At 38.0% G+C, this 20,953-nt stretch overlaps 2 protein-coding genes across 3 annotated transcripts in view; one reads left to right on the top strand and one right to left on the bottom strand.

Moving 5' to 3' along the window:
* Positions 1-20,953, bottom strand: part of LOC133445983 (coiled-coil domain-containing protein 148-like) — a 51,067-nt gene that overhangs the window by 16,744 nt on the left and 13,370 nt on the right. Inside the window, exons 1-9 of one of the 2 annotated variants that reach the window (XM_061723611.1) lie at positions 12,760-12,893; positions 9,974-10,061; positions 9,475-9,596; positions 5,178-5,281; positions 3,663-3,754; positions 3,419-3,570; positions 1,931-2,026; positions 1,015-1,196; positions 430-568 (exon numbers count right to left, since the gene is read on the bottom strand). In XM_061723611.1, the coding sequence (XP_061579595.1) occupies positions 430-568; positions 1,015-1,196; positions 1,931-2,026; positions 3,419-3,570; positions 3,663-3,754; positions 5,178-5,281; positions 9,475-9,596; positions 9,974-10,028 (942 nt within the window). In that variant the 5' untranslated portion in view covers positions 10,029-10,061; positions 12,760-12,893. Of the gene's footprint in view, positions 1-429; positions 569-1,014; positions 1,197-1,930; positions 2,027-3,418; positions 3,571-3,662; positions 3,755-5,177; positions 5,282-9,474; positions 9,597-9,973; positions 10,062-12,759; positions 12,894-20,953 lie in introns of those variants that run through there. The other variant, XM_061723612.1, reaches the window with a different exon arrangement.
* The window catches only part of pkp4 (plakophilin 4), an 83,254-nt gene continuing 74,636 nt past the window's right edge, over positions 12,336-20,953 (top strand). Inside the window, exon 1 of the mRNA XM_061723608.1 lies at positions 12,336-12,479. The gene's annotated coding sequence lies outside the window, so the exon portion shown is untranslated. The remainder of the gene's footprint in view (positions 12,480-20,953) is intronic.

Here is a 20,953-nt window from a genome sequence, read left to right as displayed (position 1 = left end):
TTCCGTTGCCCTGTACTTTTGACATGTGCATTGACAATAAAGTTGGATCTAATCTAATCTAGTCTAATTAAAATCAGTATAACTGCCTTGAAGACATAAAGTAATGCTTCAAGTGTTTTTTTTTCTTTTTCTCTTTAAATTTGAGATATTCAAAATAACATACCAATTTTCACTATTCCCCTTTACAAGAAATACACATTGACAATTATTGCCAAATTCATTTTTAGTAATTAAATATCCAGTTTTCCCAATCTAGTAAAGGTCAATTACTTCTTTGTGAATGTAGTGGCCTGTATGTCCAGCGCTGCGAACCAAACTTAAGCATGTGTGCATGATTGTGTGTGTTCTGCATAAACTGTATCACTTCAATCTGATGAACAGGGTTTGTCAGTTTAATAAGCAACTTAATACATTTCTTTTACCACTAACCAGCTCTAGTTTTGTCCTCTGTGGGAACAGTCTCAGCAGCATGTCCATACAGAGAGCTCTGTGGTTGGGTACGTCCTGCGTGTATAAAGACACCGTGAACTTAAAAAGTTCATGGTCATCTGGACACCAGCCACAGAATCTGAAAGAAATTCACCACAAAAGAATATATACATGATTAGAGAGAAAAATAAATAAGCAACAAATAAGCAACATACTGACATTTTCCTTTCCTTCCTTCATTTCACCTCATTGCCTTCTCAAAGGGCACATGCAGATAAATAGCAACAAAGCAGTCCCATAAAAGCTACCATACAGAATAGAACAAAAAAAAAAATCAAGTTAAGAAATGACTTTATATAATTAGTCTCATGGTGAGAAAGACCAATTTCAATTAACTGGTGCTTGAGAGTGAAGTGATTGCCTATAAGGATGTGTTTGCTGTTTGACTGCAAAATGGACAGCAAAAAATAATTACAAAAATTATTTTTTGAATTATTTAACGTTCAATGGAGAAATCTAGATATATGCTTAGAACAATGTACAGTAAAAACACGGGAAATTATGAAAAGAAGCAAAGGGTTCCACTTGTCCGTTCTTTGCAGTTGCTCCTGCAGACTCTGCAGCCTCCTCTGGTACGTCTCTGACAGGGATTGGAAGGATTGGATCAGGGAGTCCTTCAGCTCTGGATACGGACAGTCAGCATCCAAAATCTCCCCTGGAATGTTTTCTGAGTCCACCGGAATATCTGAAGTACTCGTAAAATATTTCTACAAAGGAAAGCATAACCACCTTCGAGTTAGTCTGTACACCTGTACATCTTTTAGATGTTTCTAGGTTCAAATTTGGCCATCTCAGGTAATTAAATACTGCAGATTTTGGTGGTGAAAAGAGGTAAAAAAGAAACCCTGCAGCAACCAGACATTAAGGCATGAGCAATTCAAAGAAGTGCTGTGGACAAATGTCTGTTTGTTGTAATTACTATTTGGCCTCAATAATTAAATGTCATTTTCAACATGGTAAGCAGCATTTACAGAGAAAAGACCATCTTTCTACATGCTACAAATGGCACTGGAAGTACCTTAGGAAACAAATACACAGAAGAAGCGATTCCAACATGTAAGAAAAACAGTTTGGACTTAAAAGTCTGGCAGCCAGTCGTAAAATTCAACTTCTGACTGCAACAAGAGATAATTGAAAGTATTCCTCAAGTTTCTTATGTTTCCAATAAATTTCAGAATAAATAAAAAGTAATGGTGAATTTATAATCAAACAGCTTAACCACCTAAATAATTCATTTCTTTTCACTTCAAAAATCTTGCAAATATTTAATTTACTGCACGCACACAAAATATGTGGGAGTTCTAACCTCCTGAAATCACTTTCATATTGTATCTTAAAATTTGTATTTTCTTTGGTGGAACAGTACAGCAGTCATTTCTCAAAGATACAGACAAATGCTCTGAAGTCATAATATCTACTACTGATAGTAAAAAAAACATACCTCCAAGCCAAGGCCCGCGAGCTCCTCCTCCGTCTCAAGATACTCTGCATGAAGCTTCGCCGTGATGTCATTTTGCTGGTCTTTAACAAAGTTTATCTGGGGATTCAAGGATAGAAATGTCCTTAATTTTTACCATACAGTTTAGTCTACTGTCCATGGAAATCTGGACTCCATGTCCTGCTCCGACCATTTAGTACCCTGTCCATCAACTATACTTCCTAGACAAGACTGATGAAATCTCTACCACTTAAACAGATTTATATTCTTGTTCGTTCGGGCATCTAGATTTAGAAACACTAAGTGATTCAGTGAGAAGTTAGTTACAGTATATCAAGTGCTGCATGACATGCATCAACTCCCTGTTATTTGTAGCATTCCCATTTCTTCAGTCCAACATTTTAGCACAAGTCATATATAAGATCTCTCTTGTTTCTTGCCTTTGGAGGGTCACCTGACCACCAGCAATCTTTAAAAGACTAAAGACTTGACGTCAGGCCAAAACAACTTCTTAGATACTTACCAGCTTATTCTGCAGATTGTGTTTTAAGTAGAGTTACTGTGCATGAGACCTCAGCGTTCATATTTAATGTGCAATTATGACTAACCTGAGTGTATTTTCAGTGAACATAGCTGGAACAATGGATGTTAGAAACAGGGACAACTATACGTTTTATTGTGTTAGAAACTGAGCTTGATCATTGTAACTAAACAGAAATGGTACATTTCCCAGAGTTTCAACTTCAATTTCTCTCAAAACCTATATAATGGGGTAAGTTGTACTTAATGTACTTATTCCCTTTTGTAAAGGAGCACTCAATTTTAGACTTTCATTTGAAACGTCCAGACATGGAAGCATAATTACATATCAGCCTCCACTCTGAAGAAAAGTAAAATAAGAAATGAGGAAAAAAGGACAAAACATGATTAAAAAAAAAAAGACTAACAAGCAGGATAATTGTGGCTGACTTTTGTGTGTGGGCAATCAGGTGGGGCTGTGGGCCAAGAAGAAGAGGTCATGGGAAAGAAATAAGCATGAGTGAGCTACACAAAGCCAACAAAGTGTCTAGCTGGTGCTTCACTCCAACCATGGCCCGTCTTTAAAGACCCTGAAAAACTCCTTAATCTCAGCATTTATCTTCAGAGTCAAAGGCAGTGCTGATGACTTACACACTGTGAATGGCTCACAAACAAGACATTCAGGAACCATGATTATAGCAGCGCACAAGCTGAGTTCATGGTGTCAAAAGGAAGACTTTAAACCCCTGTTGGATGTTGACTAATTGGTATTTTAATTCGTATGGACTAAATATAGCTACAATTCACTGTTATAGGACTACATTGCTTTTACGGGATGAACCAAATTATCAGAAGACAAAAAGCACTTTTTGAAAATTGACAAAGTCCTGTAAGGACTGGAGTTTATAAAGTGTACCATGGTCACAACGGCAGATATTTAAGTGATGTCTGCATGCCACAAAGCACAGATACCTGCTGGACTACTTGTTCCCAGTCTGAAGGACGCTCCTTGAGTTGCTGATGTTGCATGTCACCCAGTCTGAAGCGCAGGTCGTCCCTGAGCTGATAAACAGGCTCCACGGTGGCTATCTTGAAGGCTTCCTGTTCCCTCTCCAGAGAGAGGTCTAAACTCCCACAACAGATTTATATATTACTCACGGATTTAGTTAAAAGACCAGGGAAGACATGCTACCTAAACTGTGTTGGTGCTACTTACTATATTCTTGAAGTGAGAAAATAGCACTGTCTGTTATACTATTTGGCTTGATCTGCTCCAGAAAAGCATGAATGTCCTTCTCAGCCTCTTCCCTGTTTTATGAGAGAGAGAGGGACAAAGAGAGAGAGAGATAACAGTCTATGAAGACAAGTATGGCACTAAAATAAGTAAAAACAAAACAGAACAAACCAAAACATTATTGGCTTATCTGTGAAAATGTCTGATTTTACGGAGGCATGAGGGCGCAACGCTTATGCTGGCTAAGACACAAGCAAAGGAAATTCAAGACCTGTATGGACTTCTTCCAAAGAAACCAGAGACCACCATCATCAAAATCAGAAGTGAGGATAAACAGGCACATTTTCCAAGAAATTAAGCCAGCCGAGAACTGCTCTAATTTGATCCACATGACATTTCTGCAGCATCGATAGCAGAACTGCATTCGAAAGTATTTGAATTATTTTTTTTTTCCTAATTCTTGGATTTTTTTAAATGTTGTGTTGTTGTTATCACCATTTTAATGTAGAATCTGGAAAAAGTGAAAACAAAGCCTTGAACTTTGTAGCATCATACAGTAGTATATTATATGGTCATGTTTATGACAGGTCAAAACATATCACTAATGAGATTTGATGTTCATCCATCTAAATCTATAGAGAGGTATATTGTAGCATTAAACAGATTGGGTAGGGTTAGGGTTACGTTAAAGTAAGTTTTTTTATAGTGTTCAAGTAAATACAAATGTTTTCTTTCCACCAAAACATACAATACACATACTACTTTGGATACTTTGGGCATCTTGTGTGTCCTTCCCTCCCCTGATCACACTGTACAACCTAATAAACGTTTCCCAAAGTTTGACTCATACAAAAAGGCAGGCAGCCCTGTTATTTTGGCCAGCCAGAAAATAACAGGGCTTAAGTTAGTATGCTTATGTAGGGACCTACCCGTAATTGTTTACTTCTTATTAACTGTCTATGGGTTGTCACGACTGGGGGGGGGCAAAAAAAGAGATATACTTGCTGTTTTGTCACGCAACAGTTTGACTTTTGTATCCCAAGGTAATTTAACTAGGTATGTGTGTGGAGAGCTGTGAGCGGTGGCACATCTCTATGACTGGGCTCATTACTGCAGCTTACTCTTGTGTACATCATTAACCTTGGGTGGCTCAGGCACAGTCATTACACAGCCAAACAAGCTGCACCCCAGAGCTAGCGCTGCCCTTCTCGCTTCACAAGGCATGGCACTGCTGTGCCCCAGTCCTACATTTCTGCCTTAGACTTAATGGAAATGTCCACATATTTCCCAAATCAATGTCATAGCTCTGAGAATTATACTACATTTTGTATTATTTTTGGGGACCTAATGTTTTCCACCTTCTTTTGCACCCTGCTTCATCGGGATGCAGGTTCCCGGTTTGGGCAAAATAGGGGCTTAAGTGGAATGGCTGCAGTGTGTAGAAGCTGATCCAGAAAACAGCAGCAGATAATGATAGGCAGTAATGGGGGCTCTTACTCAGCCTTTTGCAGCCTGTGGCGCTCTCTCATCCACACCTGCCTGTGCTGCCGTAACAAGGAGCTCTCCTTGGTTGCCTTGGCTGCACAGCGGCTCTTTTGAACCTATAAAACAGGGTTTAATACAAAGCTGGAACAAACCGTTTCCCTACAATTGCAATATATACAGACAGCACACATCAAACATTGAGTACATTGTAACTTTGAAGAACTGACAGAATAAGTTGACAGTCATCTGACACAGTCAGTGGAAAAAAGAAATATGATATGAAGGAGGCATGTCAAGAGGAGAGAAAATGGGACATCATTTTAATCTAGTATCGTTTGTTTACCAATTTCATCACTGCAATTTTTTTCAATCCTCTCTACTGCAGCAATTATTGTCTACAGCACTTCAGTGCTTTTATACAGAGGCATGTTACTCAGATAATGGGGAAAAAAATCTCATAGTCATAGCCACTGAAACATGAGTTTAATTTACTTAAGAAGAACAGTGAATCTAAATGAATTATGGTGGAAATATTTGTGCAAAGAGGTGACTAGTGTTTTTGCAAGAGAGTGTCAAGTCTGACAATAGTGAAAGAGACAAAGGGTATTGATTAAGTTATTTCATACATCTTCTAGGTAATGTATTTCCTGTGATCTTAAGTTGCTATGGTGATCTAATAATTCAGCTGCCCAACAAAGACACATGACAACCCAAATTTAGGTTCTGTAAGACTCCTAGAATAATTACTTTTGAACAGACAAAACCAAAATGGATTTGTTTGGCCGTGATGCACATAACATAATATCGTTAGGCTCATAGCATAATTGCCTAATTCTAAGGCATTCAAATACAACTTAGGCAATTATGCTATGAGGCTAACGGCATATGCAAAAACCAAACAAGCATATAGGCAAAAATACATTTTACAGTCAAGTATGGGTTTGAAAAGGTGATGATTTTAGCTTATTTTGCAGTTATGGGACCTGGGCATGTTGTATAAGTCGGGTTGACATAAAATTTCTTCTGTGTACTAAAGAATTCTATAGTTAAACGTGAGGCCATCTGTCTTACTGTTTACATTCAGGCGATACCGGGTCATGCACCAGGACCATGATCCCTAAATACCAGCAAATCTACAACAGACAAGCTAAAAGAATATATAAAAAATAGGGTACTACAACTTCCCAGTCATAGTCTAACCTTCATCTTCTCTATTTTGCCTGAGATTTTGTTAAACAAATAAGTAATAACACATTTAATATGTCATGTATTTTTGATTACATGAGAGTCGCCTTTCCTACTTTTAAGACCAGGAGGAACAAATGATAACATGCCCTGAAATTAACATTTTAAAACAGAAAGAAACTGGGCTTATATCCCTCAAATGAATCCGATTAAAACATACATTTGAATCATAGCTAAATTCCCCTAAAAATCTGGCTGGACTAATTATTTGCTTCCATGACCCATATATAGTAGAAGACCTGAGCTGAAAAGGATGTGGTTTCCTTTTCTAACAAGAAATCCATAGTACCATCAAATATAATCTTTATAGTTCACTGTGGAATAACTGTGAAAATGCTTTGCTCAACCTTTCAAAGTACTGCAGTTAAGTCTCGCTCACAGGTGAGCCTTTCTTCAGAGCAGACATCTTGACTTAGAGAGATAAGCAAAGGTGCTATTGAGAACACAAAAAGGGCACTCCATCACCCATTACTCTATAAAATAACAGCAAATAATAACAAAAACTCAGTAGTCATATAGCAGGCCTATCTTGTTAAGTAAATTGAGCTGCCATATTTCCATCCATCCATCCATCCATCCATCCATCCATCCATCCATCCATCCATCCATCCATTATCTAAACCCACTTCTATCTGTCAGATATAGCAGTCCACTACATAGCACCATCACGTTTAGCGATTTTATGCTCTCCATCCAATGATGGCTAATCAAGATTTTAATAAATAAATAAATGACTGTAAAATTTCCACATCCATGAAGTAAAACATATCAACATTGGCCGTTGTAAAATACCACTACTTTCTTTCTGTGAATTTAAATACTCTAAAGGCGTTTTTGATGCAAATCATCAATGATCTCCAAACATAAGCAGCAACATGAAATTCTCCATTACTTATTATGCTACGTGTACAGCAATTGTGGTTTTCCATTCTCTACTGCAAATTCTACTAGCATTAAAAAGGACACTTTTGTGACAGGGCTGGTGGAACCTACCTGGGGAGAGCCACCAACCTTTTCATGTGAGCAACGCCTTAGCTAACCAACTGAGCCGCAGACAGTTCAAATGTTTGCAAATATATAATGTATTATAATGATTGTAGTAGTATACTAGTATACTAGAATACTATAATAATAATTGCATATGTCTAGCTAAATGAAAACTAAAAATGTGCACTCCCTTTCAGTCCCAAATTTTGAATCAATAAATTAACCAATCAAAGATCAGACAGAACCTTTTAGAAGGGGCAGCTTTAAAGAGACTGGAGCTAAACTGGAGAGTTTCACTCAGAAGGGGACGGTGCCTGCTGTAGCACCACACAGTACAAGATAGTTAATGCAAGTTTTTAACATTAAAGCATGTAAACGTCTGCTCATAGATCCCCCCACATACAATTCTGAATATATAAAAGAGCATAAAATAGCCCCTTTAAAAGAACTGGGTGAAGGGTATTGTGTTCTGCAATATTAGCAGGCTTTTAATATCTACCTCTGTATACGTGATTCATCCTTTTCTGTCTAATTAAACCTGTGCTCAGGTTGAAGCTTTGTTTGTAATGACAGACTTCCTCAAGTTTTAAAACTGCAACTCCGTTCTTCCAATAACATGCAACAACTCAAATGAGATATCTCTATTCACTGACTTTGTTCACACCCACACAGTTGTGAGAAGAGGTATAATTAGTTGGAGTGAATACATCCCTGCAGATAGATCATAACTGTATATGGTTCCTTAATTATAGGCATTTGAAGGTAATTGATGACAAATTAAAATTTAAATATTTTTTTTTCTTTTATTATAATATTTTAAAACATTATGGTTGGGTATGACTGTATTTGTTTGTGCTTTGTTTTTTTTGGAGGGGTTGTTAGTTTTTTGGGGTTGTTTTCTTTTGCATTTATAAGGAGCAGTAACTATTTTGCAGTCAGAACTATTCTAAGTGATTGCAGTGTTTCAATAACACATTTCTATATCTTCTAATGAACATCCATCACTAAAGAAAACGTTCAAAAATTAATATAGGTGAGTATTTGTCAAGGGTTAAAAAAAAATCAAACAGTATTTTCCTCATTTGATCTCTGTCTCATTTAATTCAAAATGATATTGAAAGCATTTACTTATTTTTTTACTCTCATCTTTTTCAAAGTCGCAGCATATGGTGTTCAGGACTACTGGATGTTGGACAAGAATTTCTTATATTTTGCTATACATCAAAACTACCCAAAACTTGAGTAAACTTGGATCACTTGAACAGCTTACTGTCCCTCTCTAGAAAGTGAGACTTGTGTTGACTTGTTGCTTTCTTTGCCTGAGCCTTCTGCGATGAAGAAAATGATGGAAGAAAAGGATGGGTACCCTGTGCTGAAAACACCAGTCTCACACTTACAGTGGATTAACAAACATGGACACTATACATTTCAAAAGGGAGGTACTCCTGCATTTATATGAATGTGCACCAGGACCGGCCATCAAAACAAATGAATTAAGATCAGATTACACCACACAAAGACAGAGTGGCCACAGCTTCTAGGCTGGCAGTCACCTAGAGCAGGGCAGCTGAATAGGAACATTTAGCATGTCTAATCATGGTTACAGAGAGCAGGGCTGCAAGAAGCTAAGAGAAACTGTAAATATGCTAAAAGATCACTTTGATCAGTCTCTTAACCTTAGCAAATCTAAGAAATTTAAACAAAGGCTGCTAAATGAATATTTTTGAAAAATATTCCAGTACAGCAATGTTATTACAGCTTCATTTCATGTATTGTTTGATAAGCTCTAATTGTTATGCAATGCCTGCTTTGTGGGGAATAAAATCCATTCGCAGTGTTTGGCATGTTTGAAATGGTGGACAAATTGCAATATGTCAAACTAATGGAAACATCCTTTCTTATCATCTCACAACATAGTTGTCCGTTTATACGCTCCCTGGGAAGGGTAATGAGTCACTTTGATGCATTTTAGTCTTTATTTGCTGCTGAATCACAATTTTATTAAATACAAGAGGAATGAAATTATACTAACTTTGTTGTTTTCACAACATGGGTGATAGCAGTTACCAAACTGTACCTTTTGTCCAATTAGATCAGACTCCCGGCGTTTGGCATCAACAATGGCTTGAAATCTTTCGTATTCGCCTTGTTTGTACTTTGAGCTGCCGAGGCCATTTTTCATTCGCAGTGTCAATTTTTCTGCATGGATGAAGGCAAATGATATGGCTGAATTAGGATAACATGAATTCATGGAAATCTCATCACTTTAATGTCAGAGGTAGAGTCTTTATGCTGACTTCAGCAAAGGAAATAATAGTGGTAGAGACAAAGGAAGAGCACCAACTGAGCACTAATGGATTGTAATTTAGACATTATTATACAGGGAGTGTTTCTTTCTTTTACTACTTCAGCTGGGATTCAAAGAGGCAGGTGAATAAATACAAGCAATGTGGCAAAAACATCAAAGGCCTGATTGGGAAATTTAACAAGGGCTTCAGGTCAAAAATGTTCAACAGTTCAGTGGGTCACTGTGTCACAAGTCAATGTTATCTCAGACCTATTTTCCAGTGACCTACCAACATCTTCTGCTCTGTAGGTTGTTATGAATGTCGGTAGATCCCTTGCACTCATTTCTGTAGGATTGTAGTTCCATGCGCTATAGTGCTGTCAAAATAAAGGAATTGGTCACTAAATTTTCAAAATTCATTTTACTTGCACAGGTACACGGCTCAGTTGGGGCACAAGCCAAAAGAAAATACAACCCATCATAAACCAAACTTTGACATCAAGGTCTAGATGACATAGCATAGTAATATCGACTTTGATGACTTCTTCTGTCTGGAAAGGAACAGATGGTGCACACAGGGTGAGATATACAGCTGGATCCTATCTAGGTATTTGTTTAGAATTAATTGGGGATGTTTTCTGACCCCATAGTCACTCTTTAAGATCTGAAAAAAGGCAACACGACTTCCTTTTCTTTTGTTCTGAAAGTGTTGGAGGTGAAAGGTCTTCAAGAACAAAAGAACAGGAAATCCAATTGCCTGGATTCAAGGCTTGGGGTGTTATGAATACCTGGATAACTGAAAGCCAACAATACCATTTTTATTTATTTATTTATTATATAATACAGGAGTTTTTCATTTAATTTGCATCTAAGAAGAGACTCTGGATCCATTTACTGGTTGGTATTTACTGTAGAGCCCATGTCTCCAGCTCACATAAATGTTTCCTTTTTTGAATAGAAAGATTTACTTTTCAAAAATTAACACTAAAAGACAATTAACCCTTTAATTAAAACTATTTGATACATATTTTTTGATACTGCTTATCACCCCCTTAATCAAAAGAAAAACATAGTTTTATACAATACAAAACATAACAAAAAGATCATAGAATTACCCAATGTTTTCATTCAAAATTCAAAAGAGTGTGATTTAGAGAAAATATAATATGAAAAGTTAATGATTTTTATAATAAACAGTTACAACAGCTCAAAACTAGCCATGGTGGTGGCATTGAAGGCCAACAAAAGCTTTATTACCTTTTGATAACTGGCCTTGTAAATGTATCAGACACATTATTTGGAGCAACAAGGCAAGTGCATTTCTCATTTCTACTCAGATTACATCCTGTCATAATGAATCACATCATCCCATCATAATTTATCCAAAATCCTAGGAAAAATGTCAAAAAAAGTAGGCTAATGTCTTCCTCATCGATTAGTACATGACGTGAGTGAAAAATGAAAACGTCTCAAATAGTAAGCATGAATTGAATGCAGTGGCGTCAATTCAGTGGAAGCTAAGGTATGGCAAGGTTACGAGTCACAGAACTGAACTAGAGTATCAATCAACACGTCCAGCAAATACTCATCACAGAAGTCTGCTATGTAGCTTATCTGTGTGGTCAAGAAAATTGGAACTTTTTCAAATGCAGTCTCGCTCACTGCAAAAACTCAAAATCTTACCAGGAATATTTGTCTTATTTCTAGTTAAAATGTCTCATTTTTTGTCAAAAAATCTCATTACACTTAAAACAAGAGTCATTACCAGAAAAATAACTTATTTGACCATTTTCACCTGTTTCAAGTAGATTTTCACTTGAAATAAGTAGAAAAATCTGCCAGTGGGACAAGATTTATCTTCTCATTACAAGCAAAAAATCTTGTTCCACTGGCAGATTTTTCTACTTATTTTAAGTGAAAATCTACTTGAAACAGGTGAAAACGGTTGTTTTTGAGTCTTGTCTTAAATGTAATGAGATTTTTTTTTACTAAAAATTAGACATTTTAACTAGAAATAAGACAAATATTGTTGTTAAGATGAGTTTTTGCAGTGTATAATAACTAGTGAAATCGATCATGTTCTGATTTGCATTTGTAGTTATTTTATATGTATTAAGTAATAGAATAAGCAATACAAAGATACAGAATAATTCCATAAATGTATTTGAAAAAATAAACATTTACATTTAACCCTTGAAGCCAAGGTGTGGCGGCTGCCGTACCTTGCCATACCCAATTGACGCCCCTGATTGAATGCAGTATATTATACACTTAAAACTTTACTTTGTTACACGAGTGCAATAAAAATGTGACCACCGAGCCGCCTAGCTTACCGTCGTCTCTCTTTCTCTGCACTAATGTAAAGGTTGACAAACCTGGTAACCACGGTAACTACCACCTCGTCGCCTATTGGTCCATTCAACCAGATGTACCTCCTTGGGAACGCCCCCTAGCCGCGTCGCAGCCAATCAGGAGCGGGTTCCCCACATGGTCGCTGACGTCATAAGCCTCCGCGTTACACCGACGCAGAGCCTACGGCGTAGGGTACGGCGTACCCTACGCCGTAGGCTCTGCGTCGGTGTAACGCGGGACCATAAATCAGCCTATACACGCTCGCTGTGGCCGGGACTGCTGCGGGAGGAGAGAAGTGGTCGTCTTCCTCACACACACTAGTGGACCGGAGTTGTGCTCTTCCACGGGAATGGGAGCAAGCTGGACTTTACAGATGAACTTACACGTCCCCATGTAGACACGAGCCTCTGCTCAGCCACGGCAAACTACAGTCCTCCCCGAAGGTACGTGAGTGTTGTAGTTTCTTTCGGCACTTCACTAAAACTGCAGGGAAATTTGGGAGAAAAAACGCAGGGAAACGCATCTGTGCAGGAAGGAGCGCATGCTTGAACTCTGAAAGTCGGGAATTTTTCCAGCCAGGGAAAGGAAAGTGGTAGCTTTTCTTTCTTGTGCGTGTGTGTGTAACTCGAGACAATCTTCTTTAGGTGTCTTCACAGCAGGGGAAAGAATCTAATTCTCTGTTAATCTCCTTCTTGTGACCGAATCATCGCGGACAACGCTCACCTTTGAGGGAAGCTCACGCGCTGGGGTTGATGTCGTTGCCTGACCGTCGCAGATAAAAAAAAACTAAAAAACTGTGCCCAAAAGCTTACTTATTCTGACAATGCCCTTGAAAATTGAAAATGCACGGGTAATTGGGGAAGGAAAAGGGCAGGTGAGGTTTGTGTGTGAGAATCTGTGGAATGCGAGGTTGCCAAGGGGCGGAGATCTTCAACTCTGTCCCAACAAGATTGGCTTTACCTTTTATTCCCACATTCACTCCACGCCATATTTAATTACCCCTAATCTGCATTTTAACCAGGGGCGTTTCTTATAACGGGAACCGTGATTCTGCAGTTCCCTTTGCTCTGCAACCCTTGCAAGAGAGACCCACATTTTTTTTTTTTTTGACATGGACTTATTTTTGTTGCCACAGTGACTGTCAAGAAAGAAAAAAAATTTAATTACTTCATCTAGTCCATGCAGCATTTTTAAAGCCTACTTCATTGGGTAAATTACCCCTCACTCAAGGTTTTCTAGCATATTTAGGCCGACGTAATAATGAGATTTTTGTTGTTGATTGTTATGCTTTTTTTTTTCTTTGCCACTACAACTCAAATCCTTATTTATGCATGAGCCAAGTGCACTTTATGAAGAAGAACTAAAATAATGGCACATTTCTTTTTGCTGTATAGGCGTTATAAAGAAAAATGGGCAATGTACTGGGAATTTATAAAGACTGTTGTGGAAAATAGCATACTGATGATGACAGGTAGCAGAAATTAAATAATCAATGCATTATGCCCAAAACTGTGTTAACAGATGTTTTCTCAAAATCTTCTCTTAAGCATCAGTAAAACCATATGAGAAGAAGAAGACATGATCAGGCCTTATCATTACATGTTTGCCAGTCACACTACAAATTTTAAACAGCAGTGGAATAACTGAGCAAATGTGACATTTGTGTTATTTTAGATTGAGCTTTGACTGTAAATAATGGCATAAGTCACTTAAAGGAATTGCAATGAGCCCATGTTCACTATCTTGTTCGGCTTCGATTTAAAATGTGCATAACTGATTTGTGCAAGATTTAACATTGGAGTATAAGTACAGTTTAGAAAATATATCTCACGTAACACATAAGAGCTATCACTGATTCTTTCCCTCATTTGTCTAGTTGTATAGACGGTCCCTAAAATCCTACTTTGGGGAATGCCTTTCCATGAGAAAGAGGTTATTTACTAATTTAATCCCCTTTCTACATGTCTGAGTCTTACTAAAACCAAAGCAGCTTTCAGACTTATTAATTTAATCACGATGGAGATTCACTTCATGTTTTGCTTTAGGACAATTTAAGGAGAGGCAAGCTTATTTCCATTGCACATTTCATGTAAAAGATGATTCAATGTGCTTTCCATAAACGTATCTTAAAAATGCATTAAAAAGAGTGTCAAAGCAGAAATTAAAGATGGATAGGCATAAGTCATGACATGCAAGAATCAAAGGTTGCAGTGCATTGTGGTGGAATAATGAAATGCAGCAGGAAATAAAAAGGTTTTCAACCTTGACTTAAAGCAATTGAGAATGCATCAGCCGCCCTGATGCATTCTGGGAGTTTGTTCCACAGGTGAGGAACATAAAAGCTGAATGATGCCTCATCATGTTTGTTTCTACCTCTGGGTACAGAAAGTAGGCGTGACCCTGACGACCTGAGGGTTCTGGTTGGGTCATAATGGACCACAAGATCAGAGATGCGTTTTGGCCCTAAACCATTAGAGATTTAGAAACCAGCAGGAGGATTTTAATGTCTATTCTGTGACGGATAGGAAGTCAGTGTAAAGATCTAAGAACTGGAGTTGTATGGTCCACTCTCTTGGTCCTAGTGAGGACTCTGGCAGCAGTGTTCAGTGTATTTCTGGCTTGGCCAGAACTCATTTACATTTATTTGAGCTGGATGCAGTTCCTGCACAGTTGTAAGAGTTGTGTTATTTGCATAAAAACAGTTACTACCTAACTGAGATGATGTGTCATTCTTCTCTTACTAATTTTCATACTGCTGTCAACATTTTTAGGTTAAGGTTGTGCTCATTTAGTCCATCCATTCCAGTCTCTGGCTATAATTTAATGGCACCAACCACTTCACTTATAATATTTAACAAACTGCAATTTGATTAGCATGTACTCTCATTATTAGCCTTGATTTAGTTGAAAAGCCAAGCATCACAGCCCTGCTGGGGTTGCATTATCTTCTTAAACCAAAGAAATTAAAAAGACAGAGAAGATGAGAGGGAGCTCAATAACTTCGATGTACTTTCATTTGCAATTCCCAAAGATGTGACCAAGGTCCAAATACTGCTAATCTAAAAAAGAATTTGATGTGGTAGATTCACCTAGCCTGGCAAGCCACTCTAATTATTTCCTTCTTCGATGCAAAGAATTAGTCTGCTTCCTCTAGACTAGAGCCATCTTTGATTTCCAGGGGACAGTATTCACAGATCCACAGTGGAGTTGGAACCCCATTGAATCACTGTTGTGGGTTTTGCAGTAAAACCTTATTGGTTCAAGGTGTTATGAGGAAATCTGCAGTCATCTTTTAAAAAGTTGGTCTTGCACGCTCTTGCATGTGTCATGGCCTTAAGTCTGCCTCCATCGTATTGCAATTGGGTTGGTAGACATTTTACTGGTGAAAATGACAGGACAGGGAGAAGTACCAGAACCATTTCATGAGAGAGAATTGTCAAAAAGTGGTTATTTATTACCGGTAAAGCTTAGATCCACCGCAGTGAAATTGGCTAATGCAGAAAGGACATGATTACAGTTACAGTTATGACTTCTATCAAGCATAGAGCTTTTAAAGACAAAGCAAAACACAAAAAAAGGTTTCATTTCATTATTTGGTGCCAAAAAAGTTATGTTAGAGGGTGTGACTGTGCAGCTTATAAAATATTTAGGCTTGTGCTATTATAATTAGATTCACACAATAACACAATTAACTTGTTAACCGCATTCATTTTATTGAGAAACTTGAGATTTGCACTCGTTTCTTGGCTCTTACTGTTGCATGAAAAACAGTTGCTTTAATTTCCACCTGTTGCCGTGCAGGAATGGAGAGGTTATCTGCATGCATCACGGTTGTCACCACAGTCTAAGTTAATGTTATTTCAGCAAATTAACACTGAAAGTTCCTACAGCATGTAAGCTCTCTTCCAACACAAACGCACGCACGCATGCACACACACATCCCTCGTGATTCACATTACACACAAGACGCACACAGCAACGCAGCTGACAACTATTGAAAGTTGTTTTCTGTGAAATCGAAACAACAGCAAGATTTTTGTTTTTTGAAATGTCAAACTCTTCCTCTGTTCTTTGTTTTGGTTTTTTTGCAGTTTTTGCTTGTGCCGTTTAAGTGGCAAGACCGTGTTTGGCATGAGGAGGGTGAAGGTTTAACCGTTCAGACACGCAACCAGCTAGATGTCCATTTGATTTGTCATGCTCCCTGTTGATCTCACTGTACAAAGCATGGTAGATATTTGCAAAACTAAGCAACCTGATTGTAATTACGTACTAGTAGTATTCTTTGTATAAAGAGAAACATTGTGCTGCAGTGGGCGAAAAACAAAATGATACTAATGGTCGTTTATGTGATTGTTTGACCCAGACTTCACGGTGAGTTCTTTTTAATAGATACTGACAACAGCTGAATAGCTTAGTACTCTTTGGCAGGTCTCTGCTCCATTTTGCTTTTTCACCCCCCAGTTCTGGCCCGACATCAAGGCCCCCTCATTGCGTGTCAGATTAGCTTTTTTCTGTTTTGATCAAAAAGTAGTCCCCTCCTCCCATCCCATTCTTTGTCCATTTTAAGACAGGGGAAGCCTTTTCAAACCCTGAATTACACCCTGCATGCCTAGAAACAAATGGTTATTTTCCTTTTGCATCTGTAAGGCTTGCATGTATCTTAATAATGCATATTGAAATGCACTTTCCCCGCTGTGGGACAAATAAAAGTTTTCTGCTTATTCTTTCTCTTCTATATAAATATCAACCTCTTTCCCGAGGCCAGTCAAGAAAACATTTGTATCCATTGTTATTTGGAGAACAACTCAGTATTGTGTTCACAAAAGTCAAGTTTTTCCTTAAAGCAGTCAACACTTTAGAACTACATTGTTATATTTATTATATTTATATTCATGTCAGCCAAAATAGTACATAGTGATAAGTACATACTAGGGGCTGGGTGGTGTGAGAAATATTTCATATCAGCAATTTTTTTATGGCAGGATCACGATCACAATTTTATCACAATTCTTTTTTATTTACCCTAAAAGAAATAAAAATAATGCAGCATTTAGGCCAAAGCAATTATTTTAACTTGTGCACGCAATATTGCCAAATTACATTACATTAAACGTCAAAGAATGATTACTCCGTTTAAGTTCCTCGTAAAAATTAAACTTGGTGCCAGCATATCATAACTCAAAAAAGAAATCACTTGTTTAAAAAAATAAACACCACCACTTGGGTAAAATGCACTCCTAACAGCTTACAGTACTACATAATAGTTAATACTATCAATTGGTATATTAGACACAGATTTAAACACTGGATTATCATTGGTGTCTGAGGCAAAGACACCAATGAAAATAAAATCAATAAATCAATAAAAATGTAAACTAACATCAGTAATCTGTTACCTCTCCAGCGCGTGCTTGTCTTTTCACATTTATTAAATATCATTGTTTGTTTTGGTCTGGCTGTAGCCTCCGCTAGCTTCAACCTAGCTAATCTCCTCAAAGCTTGAATGTCAGTGTGTTGTTGACTGTGCTGTTTCTTGAGGTGTGAGATGTAATACTGTCTCTGTGAGCAGATCGTGGAAAGATTTCTAATTGTTCACAATCTAATATCATGGTATGGCACATCCCTGGTACATACTTGGATGTACTACTCATGCTTCCAAACTGACGCTGTGATTTACTTATAGTGCATATATCTGTGCAAACCAGTTTACGCGATGATTTGCATAAAGATGAAGATTTGTTGAAAACTGAGTGATGTTCAGAAGCTGTATATTTATCTTCTTTTGCCTCTGATGTTGTCTCAGCTACTGGGCTGTAGTGGCATTGTGGGATGATCATGATGATGATGGATCATAGCAAAGCAGAAGTAGCAGTCAACCAAATCGGACCTTTTTCATCATCTGGCATTTTTTCTGTTGTCAACCCCCCCAATGTAATTTTTTTTTCCATTTCTCATTTGGTCTGAAAAGAGTTCATTTTTCCTTTCCGTCTTGTGTCTCTTCAGTCCAAACCACATGCAGTGAAACGGGGAATTTCCAGAGCGTAGCTGTTATCCATCTTATATCATCATCAGATACTCTCAGCCACTAAAAATATATATTGAACATAATATGCCAAAGTTTGTCAAGCTGTTAACTCCCCATACTAGGAATGTCTCTCAAACTTTTGTGGAAGAACGGTTGATTAAATCAAACAAATTAAATATCCTAATTTATGTTTACGGTGGATTCAACTTTGTCTTTTGTCACTTGTGCATAAGCTTTGACATGTGTGCCATCTAGCTGATTGTTAATCTGAGTGGATATACAAATATAAAGAATCTAGACAAGATTTGATGCTTTGGTTGGATCCCAGACAACCGAAGATAATGCAGAGTGCAAAAGCATGTCAGCACATTTGGAGATTACGACACAATAGAATTGTGTCCAGTAAAACAAAGCTTCATTGGACCAACATGCTGAGTCTGAAGGACGACTCTTCACAGTGTCATTGTGAGCAGCAGCAGTGGAGCGACAGAGCTTCTCTTCTCTTGTTTGTTCTACGTATAAAACCTTACTGCTGGGTTCTTCCTGCAAGCTCATTGATGAAGCATCTATCAGAGCTTATCTGCCTGCAGAAGTACCTCAACGGGACACATAATACCTTGTTGAATAGTTAAAAGTACTTGCGCACATTATCACCCTAGGCAAAAGCTATCTCTTTACTAGTGGTAAAAGGAGCAGGGATGCTGGAACATGACATAACAAATAAGCTCTCCCAAGAAACACTACCATCTGTTGCATGGGTTAGAAATAAACGTTTTTGCTAAGCTGCCGCTGGGACAGGTGGATTTAAAAACCCACCCATCACACATCCACATCTATCAGCCACTTTTACTGACATCATGTGATTGCATGTGAAAAATAATTTTAAAAATGGTCTAATATTCAATTTTATGAAACATTGACCAATGTTTTATTTATGCTAAGTTGTATTTTTTTTATTCAATTTGTAACCGAAGAAACCACAGCATACTGGTGTGTCCCTTTTCATTTGTTTTTCATGATTGCGTGGGCATTATTAAACGGCATGGTGATCTTCTACACACTGCTATTGTGCTATTGTGTTGACTTTCTCTGAAAAGGTTGTTCTCTGACTTTTTTTGTTGTTGTTGTTCGATATAGTTGGCATGTTTCATATACCTGTTGCAGGTTCAACACAGCTGTCAGATATTCACTATACTTTTGATATTGAGAGTGCTTTTTATAAAATGTTGCTTCCTTGTTGGCGCCACACATCTTTTACTTGCTACTTTGTAATATCAAAGAATGCATTGCACACAGGATGGAAGTTGGGGGTCCTCTGGCAGAGAAAAAAAAAGTGCATTTCTACATACATTGGGGCTATAACGGCACAAAATCAACAATATAATTGAGCTGGACATAGTCATATAGCTGCCAGAAGGCATGGTTGTAAAATATTTATGACAAAAAACTGTACTACATTCTGTTTTATTAAATGGAAGGGCCAAGAATTTAGAGAATAATTTCAAGAAATTAGAAATCTTTCTTTTTCCTTCATTTATTCATATAACTTTGTGCATGAAATGGTTAATGTAACTGTGCTTCTGCTTCTTTTCTCAACTGCTGTGTTTTGATCCAGCTCCTCCTCATCTGTCCTCTGACATTAAAGAAAACACGAAGCATCGATGTTGACGGGAAAGCAGGAGCTATATACCACATTTGAAACATTGTTAGAGTAGGCCTATTTTTTCTTCAGTTCAGCTTTATATTTTCATCAGTACTGTGTTTACTTATGTAAACTTCTTACTGCCACTATCAACATATCAAAATGACCTTGCTACTGTGGATCACCTAGATCAGATCAGCGTTTCTGCTGCTACTCCCCGTCTCCCCTTTGTTTCTATTTATCAGGAAAAGTGTCTTACAAAATTGACATAGAATACTTAAAAAAGCCCAAGAAAATCAATGTCAGTACTTTTTTTGTCATTATAAAGATTATTATATAGTGAATAGTATTCAAATGCAAAACAAAGAGGTGTGTTTTATATTTCTATTTGAATCCTACAATTCGGCATACATTTGTAATGTGTAGGTCAGGGTTATAAAGGTATTGACAAAAACACTGAAAATCTATAACAAACAACCCTCCAGCAAGAATATGCACAATACTGTTCACATGGGTAGTCTGTCCCGCTTCGCCCTGCATCTCGCGGGCAATTATGACTTGCGGTTATAAATGTAAACAGACTTGGAAGTGCTGCTATGCTGTGGACTATGGAGGACCAAAACTGACATCATTAAAAAATAAAAGCAGAAATATATATTTTTATGTGAAAGCCAACTTTTCTTTTCAGCCAAATTACACGTTTGCAGAAAAATAAATTCAACTGTTATACGCAATGCTCTGCTACACGTTACACTTTTGGGTTTTACTACAGTGAATTAAAGGAACTGTTAGGGGCACGGTGGCGCAGCTGGTAGTGCAGCCGTCTCACAGCAAGAAGGTCCAGGGTTCATTTCCCGCCGGGGACGCTGTGGGCGCTAAAGTGCATGTTAAGTTCCCCCGTGACTTCAGCGCCCACACCCTGGTGGGGTTGGTGAAAGGGCCTTTCTGTGTGGAGTTTGCATGTTCTCCCCGTGTTCCCTTGGGTAGCTAATGTGAGCTACCCTCACAAAAATCATGCAACAGTCCTGGGCTGTACATGCCCCCTCTGGCCAGCCGGGGCGCCAGATGGGGAGGATCTGGCCGGAATAACGTGATCCTTCCACACGCTACGTCCGGAGAAACCCCACCCTGTCTGGTCAAAAGAAGCGGCCTGCTCACTCCTCAGGTTAAGGAGGAGACCTGAGCTCAGTGCAGGGCCTCCTGGGGTTGGTAGAGGATGGCAATGCCCAGGTCACTTAGGTAGGCACACT

Source organism: Cololabis saira, chromosome 6 (assembly GCF_033807715.1).
Source record: "Cololabis saira isolate AMF1-May2022 chromosome 6, fColSai1.1, whole genome shotgun sequence".
NCBI classification, from domain to species: domain Eukaryota; kingdom Metazoa; phylum Chordata; class Actinopteri; order Beloniformes; family Belonidae; genus Cololabis; species Cololabis saira.
The sequence above is the reverse complement of the archived record's forward strand: the minus strand, read 5'-3'. Positions and strand labels throughout refer to the sequence as shown.